Source organism: Zootermopsis nevadensis, unplaced genomic scaffold (assembly GCF_977971745.1).
Source record: "Zootermopsis nevadensis isolate Lab colony 2312 unplaced genomic scaffold, Znev_1.0 Znev_ptg000013l, whole genome shotgun sequence".
In the NCBI taxonomy this organism is placed as follows: Eukaryota; Metazoa; Arthropoda; class Insecta; order Blattodea; family Termopsidae; genus Zootermopsis; species Zootermopsis nevadensis.
This window is the reverse complement of record NW_028259145.1, coordinates 13,772,652-13,786,302: the sequence shown is the minus strand read 5'-3', so window position 1 is coordinate 13,786,302 and position 13,651 is coordinate 13,772,652. Positions and strand designations below refer to the sequence as shown.

Here is a 13,651-nt window from a genome sequence, read left to right as displayed (position 1 = left end):
GCTATCAAGGATGTAGGAACCAAGCGTTGATTGAGCAACAAGATTTAATTAGTTCGTGAATGGAATTGGCTGTATGTGTCTGCACATGTGCCAGGTAAACCAATTGGACCGTTTAGAACACTCAGCTGTCGGATCACAATTAGTATATTAGCATACATAGTGAGAACTTCCCAAGGCGGCACAAGACGGACCTCTGCCGCTACGCGGTGGATGACGGGATGCAATGTGCTGAATCATTTGTCGGAAACTTTAAAATTGTGGGATTTGTGGTTCATAGACGACGCGTCTCTCGTTTTCAGTGCTGTCTCTTAGTTCTGTAGTGATAGAATCTAAAGAACAGAGCATTTGCAACAAGTTTTGTTTTATGCAAGATGAAACTGCTATGGAAACCTACGCCGTATTGAAAAGTGTTTTTTCTAAAGGAAACAATAAACTCAAAATTGAGTGGTTTTCGTAGTTTTATAGTGGGGTGACTTCTGTTAATTCCTTTTTCGTATGTTATTGAATTATTAATTGTAATTACAAAAACGACGAAGCGTTGAGATTCGTGTCCCATGTCGTTTTTTCTTGCTTTCTTTATTTATTTAACAGTGCTTCACCTAATACTTAAAAAACAGAGGCCTGATACCGAACGGGGATTGTCGTGAAGTGTGGGTTTGGAAACATGAATAGGAAAACGGCGGGTGGCCTATTTTAATGCGAGGAAATGACGAAAACTTTCAATAGTCGGCCTCCGAGCAGAGAATCTAACCCAGGGCCTCCCGTATTACGAGCAAGGTGTGTGGATCGCATTGTACATAGTTGTAAAACAAACCGTTAAGGTCTTCCATGGACATGAGGGGGGGTGGACGAAAGGTCGTCGTTCATAGCTGTCTACTGTTCTGAAGAGAGCTGTGAACACTCAAGAAACGCATGCCGGCGCACAATTCTGTGAGGACAGTATTTTGAAAGCGACCTCTTGCAAGATCGTGACGGAAATGTGATATTAAAATTTATCTTAACGATAAAAGGTTATGGTAACGTTAACCGAACTGAAATAGCTCAAGACCGTGTTCAGCGGTAGACTTCAATGTGTTAGCGGATTCAAACATAATGCAGTTAGTTGTTTGTTTGGTTAGTTTTTTTGTTTTGTTTAATGTCCTTGTTCGGTTATCGTGTACTTTCCTCAGTGAACTCTTTGCGATGAACCCACTTTCAGAATAATACACGCTGTACTACATTACACTAATTCGGTCACTTAATTCACTGTGATGAATATTTATGTCTAGGAGAAAGTTTGAATTGGGCCTGGGGGACAGTGAGGTAGATAACCACCCGTACCTCCAGCATGTCGTATGGGCACCAAAGGGAAACGCCCTGGCCTTTGTGTACCGCAACGACGTCTACTACAAGACCGGTGCATTGACCTCCCACGCTTATCGTGTTACTAACACAGGAAGACAGGGCATTGTCTTCAATGGCATCCCCGACTGGCTTTATGAAGGTAAGATAACTAACTGCTTTTGCTTGATTCACTGCTCTGCAACGATGTTCTGGTGCGCTCAGCTAGTCAACAAATTCCCCGTCATTAACGAAGCCCAAAGGTTCTTAACATGTTCACAAGAGCACACCAGTGGTTCCGGTATTGAGCCAGATGAATCCAGTCCATTCCCTTACACCCTATTTCTAAGATCAGTTTTAATATTCTCCCATTTATGCCTAAATGTTGCACGTATTGATGATCTCCACCATGCTTGGTACATGTTCTACCATATCATCTTTCTTGATTTCATCACCCTAACGGTATCTGGTAAAGACTATAAAAAATGAATTTCCTCATTATGTAAATTTTTCCACCTGATCATCCCTGCTACTTCTTATCTTTCATGTGCAAATATTTTATTCACCACCCCGCTCTAAAGCACCCTGGAACTATGTTTTTCCCTAAATAATGGGAAAAAATATTCCTTTGGATTAGTTTCAGACATATTTGGCATATAATCCTTTTTCTGCAGTTTCATTTTCTGTTCGCATTCGACCAACACGATATAGCACTGTATCTGGTTACATTATCTGCTGAAAACACTCAGTACGACCTCGCACATTAAAATGTTGCTGTTTAGTAATCTGTGGATGTATATAATCTAACAAGTACTACATCATTCTTATTGTTATAAATGTATTTCCAGGCGATTTTCCTGTTCATCCTCTTTCACTGACTTTCTGTTTCCTTTGTTTTGTAACATAAAATAAAATTAGTAGACGAGAACTTGCGCAGTTTTCAGCCATTGCCAGTCTCTTCGGCAACTTCTCCGGCACTGCTGTTATGCGGGCCTGTCAACTTGATCTACGCAGGTGCTTTCTTTTCATCAAGCATTCGTGCCGAATTACGAGTGTAATAAAAAAGATCTGTGCTAGTCACCCTAGAGCTATCTTGATATTTTGTTGAAGACCAACACCAATTTCACAAAGCCTTTAGTAGTTGCTACATGATGATTCGCGTTACTCCTGCCTAACTTAGGCATGTTAAAAATTAAATTTGTAATGAAGAAGACATATAACCTTGGATCTGTCAGTGTGCTAATATTAATGTACCTTGATGGGACATGTCTCGTCATAAAATCGGCAATCTTAATTGTAATATTTCCGTGTTTTAATATCGTTACTGACTTCCAAGGAAATGTGTATGCTGTATATAAAGAATGGTTGGATTTGTTTAAGTTCCTGTATAATTACGCAACAGTTAAAATTCACTTCGTATTTGCATCATACGGCTCTACTCCGTTGTAGTTTTGTATTTTACCACACAACCAAACTCTTCGCTTCATCGATATCTTCGTACTTTGAACTCAACAAAACAATGTAGTATGTTTATGTTATTTAAAAAAATTCCACTAAAAATGTGAAGTTGATCAGAAGCGCTGGATAGGAAAAATTACCACATTTTAATTTTTTCTGTTATAAATTTTGAATAAAATAAACAGTATGTAAAATAAGCGATTTCGTATCTTGTAACAAGGCTTCTTTTTATTTTACTCGTTTTTCCCGCATGATATTCAATCTTGAAGTTTTCTTCGCTCCCCAGAATCAGATACTTGGTTAGAACCATTTAGTCTGGAATAATTAACCCTTCGATATCAAAGCTCATAAAAATAATATTCAATATTTCAGTCTGCACCTCATAGAAAACTATTTTTTTCATTACAAATATGAACTGGTTATTGCTATTTACACTGAGATTCATATGAAACCCATAAATACCAAATGAAGAGATTTTGATTGTTGAAGCTGGTGGGGCATACAGTGGCATAAACAGTTACTACTGCTCTCTAAATTGTTAATGTCTCATATTCACATTCGCTGTGCTGAGTGTTGTTCCAACAAAAATTATTCTTCTGAACTTTTGTTTTAGTACAGCGTTTTATCTGCAAGTTGCCTCAGAATTATCAGTAAAAGAGTTTAGTTTATCAGTATACGTACATTTTGTTCCTAGTTAATATTTATTAAAACCAAACACAAATTAAATATATAACAGGCTTATCCATATACAAGAAATAGTTTATTGCTTGAACATGAAATAATATTTGCCAGTTGTTTTCTTCCATTAATTATTTGATACATGATCATGAAAATATGTCAAATCTATTTTCATGTTTCATGTACATAGTATTCTCGAAACGCTGAATGCCTCACCAGTAAAAGGTACTTCCTTAAAAGCAAGATGCCATACTCCACTCAGAAGTATAGAAATCACTAGTAAAATTTCTCATTATTCTTATTTAATTTAATATTTCTTCATTTCATTCTTGAAACACTGCAAATTTTCTGTCTCAGTTTGCATGTTTACTGTATCCCTCATTAGGGAATACAAGCAAGAAGATCTCTTCACAGATACAAACTTGTGATCACCTGCTTGGCTTTCACTTGTTGCAGAGGAGATTCTCAAGTCTCCAAACGCTCTATGGTTTTCACCTGATGCTCAGTTTCTTCTTTATGCCTGTTTCAACGACTCCCTAGTGGGAGAGCTGAAGTATCCGTGGTACGGCCGCATCCAGGAGCGGTTGCGATATCCTCAGATACGTATGCTGCGTTATCCTAAGGTAAACTCCAAATATATCACTGAGAACACTTTCTCCTGTGTAATAGTTACCAGGGCCCTCTCCCTAAGATGAACGTGAGGTGGAGTGTTCATGTTAATCATGTTAGCCATGTTAGCCTGGCTAAACCTAAAAACCAAAAAATACTTCATGATTCAGTGGTACTCCGTATACTTGAGCACAGCAGAACCAATCAGATAAAATACATTGTTAGCAATTTGCAGCCAGCTAGGTATTGACAGTCCGCTACTTGTTGCTTGTATTTGTGGTAAGTACGTGGCTGACACCTAAGTTCTGAGGGATATTGTTTGAGAAACACTGCACTGATCTCTTATTTGTCACTGCCAATTAACCAGAATTATTGATATAGCAGTATCTATGAACTGACAACCAGTAACTAGAAGTGCTGCAACATGAAGATTCTCTCTCATCTACCGCAGGCTGGAACAAGGAACCCAGAAACCACACTATGGGTTGTGGATCTGAAACACCCCACACGGCTAAATCCAGTGGATCTGAAGCCACCACTGGTTCCTCAGCCCAATTCACAGTCAGGATGGTTAGTTAAACTTTAATTTATAAAATCTTTGAGTCTTTCTTGATATAGAAGTTAAGAATGAATGTAAATGAATTCACAACACCAAGCTGTAAATTAGTGAATAATACATTTGTTTTGGGAAGAATGTGTTTTATATTTGAAAAAGATAAGAAAGCAGCTTCAAAATTTAGAATAAACAAAGTTTTCATACCAAATAATCCTAGCCACAAGAAATTTGATACATACAATCAGGGCTATACTTGAACAAGGTTAGTCTAGGACAGTGCTACACTGATCGAGTGTTGGATTGCCACTCTGATACTTCTTTTCAATACAGTGACGTCAAAGTTAGTTTCGCCTAATGGCAAGAGTACCTATGAGCCCTCCACTTAAAATATAATATAGAAAGTATGTGTCCCTCGAAATTTAGAAAAACTGTATGAAGTATGAAGTCAGAGTGAATATGGAACTATATTCTTTCAAATAGATTCCCTAAATTTTATAATTTGTAATATTTTAGATTTTCACAGTGATGTGAATATCAGTGACCCTCAGAGTTGTGCCATGTCTTATATACTATAATTTATCTGTTTCCTTGTATGTTGATTTTCACTGTTCAATTCTGAATTTAAAATAGAAATGTGATCTTTGAGTAGCAATGAGAACAGCCTCATGTTATTTCAAAATAAACATTTAATGGAAAATCAATATTTTCATACGTGCTTCTCAGGTAGACTTACAATAGATTTGTGCACTTTTCTTCTGAATAACAGAATTTAGGCATGTTTATTCTGAATCAGTTAACTGGTTGAGACATTCATCCTTTAATTATGATGATTATCAGTATCTGTTCCTAATTACTATAACATAAAGTGTGTGCTTTTGGAGATTTTTTAAACACTGTGGTTTGTAAATCTTTACTAGTTAATTACCCCACTGACCCTGCAACTTTACCATTATTACTGATACTTGTCTGTAGCTATTTTCTTCCTTTAAAAGGGACCACTACTTCACAGCAGTAACATGGCTAGCCCATCATCAGGTAGCTGTGATATGGATGAATCGTGTACAGAATATGTCAATTATATCGCTCTGTCGAGGACCAACGTGGAACTGTGACACTGTGAGTCCTGTGCTGTGCTATTCAAACTGGTCTCAAAACATATTATCAGACATAGTGATGTGTTTTTTTATAAAAACTTCTATTCTTATATTTCACTTTGTAAGTTTTCTGTAACAAAGATAACAAATTCTTCTCAAGCTTCAGATCATGTAACAAAGACATTATTCTGGTTAGCATTTAGGAAGAGCCTTGGTCTTCATTGTGCAGAAACAAAATATATAAGATGGCAGAGTGTGGGAGATAGAGAGCAGACTTATTCGGTCCCGCTTGTGTCATCTTCATGTCCACTTTGAAATTATTAAATTGTGCAAATAATTTCCTTCCAATGTCGACACTACATTTGCACCATGCCACTAGCACAGAATAAGTTAGGAAGAAGGTAATTCATAGCCAGTCTAGGTAAGTAATTATATTGCTTTGTGAAGGAAGAATTAAGGCATGGGCTACAGATCCCATTTAAGAAGACAGGCTACAAAGAGCAGCAGTAACTGAAATAAGCTTGTCCACAGGAAAAATAAATATTAAAAGATGATAACCCAATTTAAATTTGAGAAACTTTATCTTTCACAACGCCTAACAAAGAATATACTTGTACTGGCACAAAGAGTCCTGTTTACAGTTTTGATGAATGTACAGTGAGACAGCTTGTAAATAATATTTATTTATTTAGTGTTCTGTCTGACGACAGGTCCATATGAACAGGATCCTTCCATCCTTTTCTCGGACTGGGACCTGTTCATATACGTTCTTGGCAGATGATCCAGAAGTGGTTTGCCATTGCCTTCTTCTGTGTGTGAATGGAGTAATTGTTGGGATGCCACGGAGAAACCGGGCAATCCCCGGAGGAAAACTCCGTGTTGCCTAGACCACGGCCTTGCCCAACACAAGTTATAAATTCGGGCACCGCCGGGAATCGAACCCGAGACCCCAGGATTACAAGACCAGCGTTCTAACCGCTAGACCACCGTGGCGGCATAAATAATATTTATATCACTGATAAGAAAAGGCCAACACTGAAAGACATTTACAGGAAAGCAGTAGATGACAGTGATTTTCAAGGGAACTAAGTTCTTTCCTCAGACTTACTATACAATTAGGATTCAAATCTGAAGACAACAAGAAAATTCTTATTGAAGGGTACAGAAACACATCACACAAAATTTCATATTTAACAACAACACAAAAGTACAGAGCTGAAGGAAGAAATATTGTGCATATTAAAGAGCCTTACACTCATAGTATGTATAGCAGTAGAAAGAATGGATTGATGAAAGCACTTCTGTGTACCATGCACCAGTTTTCAAGGGCATGCATTGCTAATGTTATGTTAGTGTTTTAATCAGACACTAAAATCATTGATTACTATAATGATACTAAATTTTTAAATTTAAAAAATTGGTTACATGAAATTTATTCCAAATTTTCCACTGAATCATCGTCTTCGACGATACCTCTTATCATAACGTTTATTAGAATTTTAGGCTCAGTTAATTTTACTTATTTTGTTTTGTGACATATAGTAATAATTATAAATATATATATATATGCCTATATTTACACACCACAATTTTATTACTAACAAAAAAATTTATTTTGACTTTGTTTCTGCAAGACATGGGACTACACTCACAGATGTTTTCAGTGTGGTTTGTATAGTTACGTAGCAGGATAGCGCCCTAATCACATTATCTCTTATCCAAGTTTATCTTTCTCAGAAATAGGTTTGTTTGTGTCTCTTGCACTACTTCTCCTTTCACACTTGTCACCAAGGTTCTTCCTATTAGAATCTCTCTAAGAAAATTTAAATACTGTGTGAATAATAAGCTTCTTATGTGGGTAATTTAGTTTGTGCCACCCATGAAGTAACACTTCTTCTTCCTAAAATGTTTCCACTTTTTGTGGCTTATCTGAAATTAATACATATTTCAGACACAGAAACTTCAGGCTGAGCCCACTGGATGGATAGAGCTGTATGATGCCCCACTCTTCAGTTCTGATGGCTGCTGCTACTTGGCACGCTTGCCAGTCCTTGAGGGAGAACATGGCTACTACAAGCACGTGTGTCACATGGATGTTGCCAGTAAAAGAAATACACCTCTCACACAAGGCAGGTTTGAGGTCACTCAGATCCTGGCTTGGGATGAGGAGAATCATTATATGTAAGTAGATTCTTGCAATTGCAGCACAGCTGTTGAGTCCTTAGGCCTGAACTATGGTTTGTCAAGTTAGTTTTAACATATGTCTAGACAGTAATTAGGGAGTTCTTCTAAAAGCAATTACCTCTTGTATAAATAATACTGAATCCATATTCTCCAAAACACATAAACCCCAAACAATATTTAATATCCTTCATACTGATATGAAGCTTGTAGCTTTTAATCAGATCTGTGGAAGCTCGGCATACATTCCAATTGAGTTTTGGCATGCAACACCAGCATGTTGTAAATTCCTGTACTAGATATTAAACTTCAACTATCAACTTTTTTAGAATACTGTTGTGGCTTTAGATATTTTGTAGCAGCACCCGAACATAAACCAGGGGAAAGACACCTTTATCGAACAGGTGACCTTAACATCAGCTCTCCAGATACCCGACAGATGGACTGTCTTACATGTCCACCATTGGAGCCATCTCAAAGCCTGTACCATCATGGACTGGAGTCACCACGTAGTACAGCTATGAGTGGGGACATCAGGTAAGACAGCATGTCCTATGTGTTTCTGATGACTGGAACGTGAAACAAAATTCTGAGGGAAGTGCCAATATATCAGACACATTTGAACATAACTCACTAATTATTTATCAGAGCAAAAAATGTCTTGAATAAAAATAATAGAGACAAATTAAACGTACTTTTTTGTTACTCTCGTGATTTCTGAGATAATTAAACAAAAGTAATTTTTATGCCATGTTATCTTATAACTCAAATACTGTTAGGCTCATTTATTTAAATTATATACTGAAGGTACTTATTCATCCATAGCAAAGGTTAGCCTTTCAAGAATAAAAAATGTAAGACCTTCAGTAGAAACAGACCAATTACTGTAATGTAAAATATTGCATGCTATAAATCTGCATAAACAAGTAAGCTTGCTTGCCTACTTTTTAAAACACAACAGGTATCAGCAGCAATCAAAAGACAATATATAAATGGTGTGAGGTATCTTTATTAGAATACCAGCTCTTCATATGTTTAAGCAGTTTATAAAACTTCCTACCAGCACTGATTACAATGCAAGTGAGCTGGCCTCATGGCCGCCTTGCTTGTATGTGGCACCACACTTGAGCCCAGGCCAGAGTCCCCGCTTCTACGTGTTAGAGTGCCTGGGTCCAGACCCCCCCACTGCTTCCCTAGTGGACCTGTTGAGCAACACAAAGCTTGTTGTGCTGGACACACAACCTGCGCTCAGGGACCGTCTTGCAGTCATGGCCTCACCTCAGGTAAATGTCCGTAGTTTAAATTTGTGTCACAGATGTGCTATAGATGTGTATCATATGGATTTAAATCTGAGAGAAACAAACAATTTACACAGTATGAGCATTAATTTTTATGGTGTGTAAGTACTCATGAATGATGCATCCAGTGATTTCAGAATTAATAAGGAATTCAGCATATCCTGTTCTACTGTTATCACCGTCTAGCAAAACAACTGTACTAATTAAGAGTCACGTTATAGTCGGTCAAGAAAGTTTTGATCATGCCACATACAATAACAAGCACTATTCTTTCTACAGGTTAAAACTATCAAAGTGTTGGTGGATGGAGGTTATCATGCACAGGTGCGCCTTCATCTGCCACCAGGATTGAGGGAAGATGAAGAAATGACTTTCCCTCTTATATTGCATGTGTGAGTACTTTGTTTCTATATGCAGTGTCTAAACATCTTAGTTCTGAAAACAGTTTTATGAATTCAAATAAAATTCTATCATTAAAGTAATTTATTATTCATTAATATTTTGTCTTCCTGGGTTCCAGTTCCGAGGTTTATTTTTATTAGGCTTTTTTAGCATTGTAGTCTTCTCTGACGGGTGTGGAGCTGGTCCACCGCATCAACCCCCCAACCTGGAGGACCAGGTGATTTCTTTTTCAGGGTGTTCTTCCCCTAGCCAAAGTAACGGTCAAGAAACATAAGAAGAAGAAGAAGAATTATTATTTTGTAAATGAAAAGCAACTTACTGTAATCCAGCTATACTTGTTGATTAACTCCATAAAAAGACATCTCATGTATAAATGTTTGTCACAAATATTACATGTTAAAACAAACATTACTAATCTGTTATAAACACTGAAAACTCTGTCAAGATTCAAAGTAAAAAGGAATTCCCAAAGTCAGTAAGTACAGAAGTCATTTTCTTAAATATGAAAGTACTGAGATCGTCATTTATGATTATGTTACTATGTAGGTGTGGAGCTCCTGGATCACAACTTGTTTCTGAGCAATGGTCTGTGGACTGGGGAACATATTTAGCCAGTAATCGCAACTTCATTGTAGCCCAGATAGATGGGCGCGGCTCCGGTTATCAAGGTGACCGTCTCATTCACGAGTTGCATTATCGCTTGGGTAGTGTTGAAATTGAAGATCAAATTGCTGTTACCAAGTAAGTTGAATGTATTAACATCACTAAAAATAATAAATACATATGTAGCACAATTTTAAAGGATGACATTTTATTTTACATTTTTCTGGAGACAAATAGTAATGACAGTGACAAAATAACAAATTAAAATTATATGGACAAAGAAAGTGAGGTCAGAGTAACCTTTATCTTATAGAAATGGTGGATTTGAGTGTCCTTATTGTGGGGCTGCCAGCCACACTTCAGTTCTGGTGTTAACAGTAAAGCAGTATGGTAGTGTAACACACAGCCTGGGTGTCATAACATGTAGATATTTTCTTGATTAGCTGAATGACTGGCAGCTTCTCAAGAAGGACTATGCTCCATGGAGTTAATTTTAAGGTGTTAGAAATATGGTGAATAATACAAGAGGGTATCAGATAATCATATTTAATATAGCTGTAATGGTTCAGTTCAATTCATTTACACATTGAATTTAAAATTTCTGAGAAACTGTTTTAGAACATATATTGCTATTTCTTTGAAATATAACCTTAAATTATATTACTATTCTGTCTTCTACCTCCATCTACATTCTGTCTAGCAGTGTATACTGATCTGCCCTTAGGTACTTGCGGGATCTCAAATTTGTAGACAGGGAGCGTATGGCAGTATGGGGGTGGAGCTATGGAGGTTTTGCAGCAGCCATGATCTTAGCACAGGATGAAGAAGTTTTTCATTGTGGAATCTCTGTTGCACCCATCACCAGCTGGGCTCACTATGGTGAGTCATGGTTTCCAACCCCACTCCTTGACTCAGATACAATTAATGTCTTGCAAAGTCTGCGAGTATTGACACCCAAAATTTTCCACATAAATACAAAATATTGTTTATATATTTTAGCATATAGGACTTTCGTCAAACAGAATAAGTGTATTAACCATATGATTATTCATGCTTTAACACAGGAAGTCACAAAATTTATTCCTAGTAAGACTATAATTAACAACATAATTAAGAAAGCAGAAAACTGGAAGTTGATGGTAATTGGTGGTGATGATAAGTAACTTTTGTTTATATGTGCAAAAAGAAATTTCATACTAAAACATTCGAAAATAGTGGGCTGAGATGTAAGTTTATTCCTCAGAGAATTTATATACAGCATCTAATTATATGAAGGGAATGGCCAGTTAAAATCAATAGGACATAAAGAATATCAATACTGGTCTCATCAAATACGTCTGATTCCAAAGAAAGAACCTTGGAATGAAATAATATAGAACAGGAGTTCTCGACCTGCTTCCCACCAGCGTATTGTAGACAGCCATTCCACATTAACATAAAATCTTGCTTGTTAATTTCTACATTTGGTAACAATGACAATCTGTTATATCCATCTGTTTACAACATTAAATCACTGGGCTGAAAATGCCATGGCATCGACCCTCTGTACATGTGCATCACTAACCATACTTCACCTCTTCACATAGTTTAGCTCCCAGACTGCTGTCTAAGTGAAAAAGTGGCTTCTGAGTACAACTAAGTTTATCATCTCCAGCACATATAATTTATAACTCTATGAATTCATCCAGCATGCTGTACTGCTTGCACAGCATATAAGACACTCCTCATTCCTCTTCTTATTGAAAAGTTTATTTTCAGATAACTTCAAATAATAGTTAATTCCCCCACCCTTTTTAAACTAAATACTGAAGTAGTAACACAAAGCAAGACAGGAAGAAGTTATAAACAACATCAAGAAATCTGTAGACTTTTTGACTTCCCATTTCTATCACAGAATTTTATAATATGAGGCTTTAATTTACATTGCTTTTATGTATGTTTTTCTTAGACTCAGTGTATACAGAACGCTACATGGGCACACCCAATGTGACTGATAATTACCGAGGGTATGAAGAGGCAGATGTCACTAAGCATGCTGGAAACCTACGTAATAAACTGTTTTTGCTGATACATGGAACAGCTGACCATACTGTACACTACCAGCAGAGCATGATGCTGGTCAGGGCACTCACTGACCAGGGAGTTCTCTTCCGACACCAGGTAGGAACAAATTCTAGTCTTCTGCAATCAATAAATTAATTAATATTTTAAATTTAGAGCAAGGAAGTTTGCAAAATAAGATATTATTAGTGAGGTAAGTAACCATACAGATATGATGGAAGGAGAGAATTATCTTCCTCACATTTGTGAGATTTGAGGTTCTTACAGTGGTGAACATATCAATGTGTTCTTTTGGGTTATGACGCCATGTGGACTTGCAGGCAGACACCAGTATTTTAGAGAAACATACTGTTTCCATCTTCAAAGTTATGGAGACAGTACTTTCTCCAAAATTTTGGTATCCACAATTCCACAGGATATCAAAATCCAGGAGAACATAAACTTCTAACATACATTAGTGTGTGAAATTCTTATATGTCTCTGTACACTGCCCATCTTTATTTCTTAGAATCATTGTCAAGACTGCATTTAGTAGGATATGAAGTTTTCATGGCAGGGAGTATGGAGATGGCTGTCTTCTAAATTGTATGTAGTCTGGTAGAAGTTTACCAGCATTTCAGAGGTACTTGCTGCCTCCATCATCATCATCATAAGTACCTCTAAAACGTTGGTAAATTTCTGATAAACTACATGGTACTGCAACCCAGACGATAGCCATCTTCAGCTCTGAATTTGTTTTGCAGTTATCAGGTAAATTATATACCAGGTGTCAAGAACAGCATCAACCTCTGATATGATTATTCATTTACTCACCACAGAGGCAGTAGTAGTCTACAGTAAGGATTGTAGAGTTGGAAAGAAATTTGTTTATCTTTAAATTGTGTCTCAAGAAGGAAGTTCCACTAAATAGTAACAAAATAAGAAATACAGTTAAAATTACACTCTTGTTTTACTAGATTTTATAATATCTAACTAAACCTCTAACTTAATAGAAGTTAACAGCAGTGAGTAAGTTCAGTGTTACAAACCTTGATTAAGACACTATCAACATAATAATATTAGACATGAAACAGTTTTGTTGAAATTATGTATCTGTCATTATTTGGTGTAAAGGGTGCTCTTTTATCCTTTGCGTTCATACCACGTAATAGTTTATGTATTTATTTGCAGACATATGCAGATGAAGGCCACAGCTTCTCTGGAGTCCAGCATCATTTCTACAAGGCCATGGAATCCTTTCTGGATGATTGTTTTGGTCCACTTGATTTTGAAGAATGGGAAATTGGTACAAGTTTCTTCACATTTAAGCAATAGCAAGTACCAGGGAGACTAGCAGATGTAAGTGCATATGTCTGTTTCCTGCTGACCTTCTGTATCTGCTATGGAATGAA

General features: G+C 36.8%; 1 protein-coding gene across 8 annotated transcripts in view; it reads left to right on the top strand.

The window, feature by feature from the left end:
- Nucleotides 1-13,651, top strand: part of LOC110836907 (dipeptidyl peptidase 4) — a 230,144-nt gene that overhangs the window by 204,113 nt on the left and 12,380 nt on the right. For all 8 annotated transcript variants that reach the window (XR_015535136.1, XM_087348681.1, XM_087348678.1 and 5 more), the window contains 12 exons: nucleotides 1,269-1,483; nucleotides 3,913-4,079; nucleotides 4,517-4,635; nucleotides 5,614-5,737; nucleotides 7,667-7,896; nucleotides 8,245-8,433; nucleotides 8,960-9,179; nucleotides 9,474-9,586; nucleotides 10,143-10,337; nucleotides 10,924-11,078; nucleotides 12,148-12,359; nucleotides 13,431-13,598. Coding sequence is in view for 7 of the 8 variants with exons in the window: in XM_087348681.1 (XP_087204807.1) it covers nucleotides 1,269-1,483; nucleotides 3,913-4,079; nucleotides 4,517-4,635; nucleotides 5,614-5,737; nucleotides 7,667-7,896; nucleotides 8,245-8,433; nucleotides 8,960-9,179; nucleotides 9,474-9,586; nucleotides 10,143-10,337; nucleotides 10,924-11,078; nucleotides 12,148-12,359; nucleotides 13,431-13,574 (2,083 nt within the window). In the remaining variant the exon portion in view is untranslated. The remainder of the gene's footprint in view (nucleotides 1-1,268; nucleotides 1,484-3,912; nucleotides 4,080-4,516; nucleotides 4,636-5,613; nucleotides 5,738-7,666; nucleotides 7,897-8,244; nucleotides 8,434-8,959; nucleotides 9,180-9,473; nucleotides 9,587-10,142; nucleotides 10,338-10,923; nucleotides 11,079-12,147; nucleotides 12,360-13,430; nucleotides 13,599-13,651) is intronic.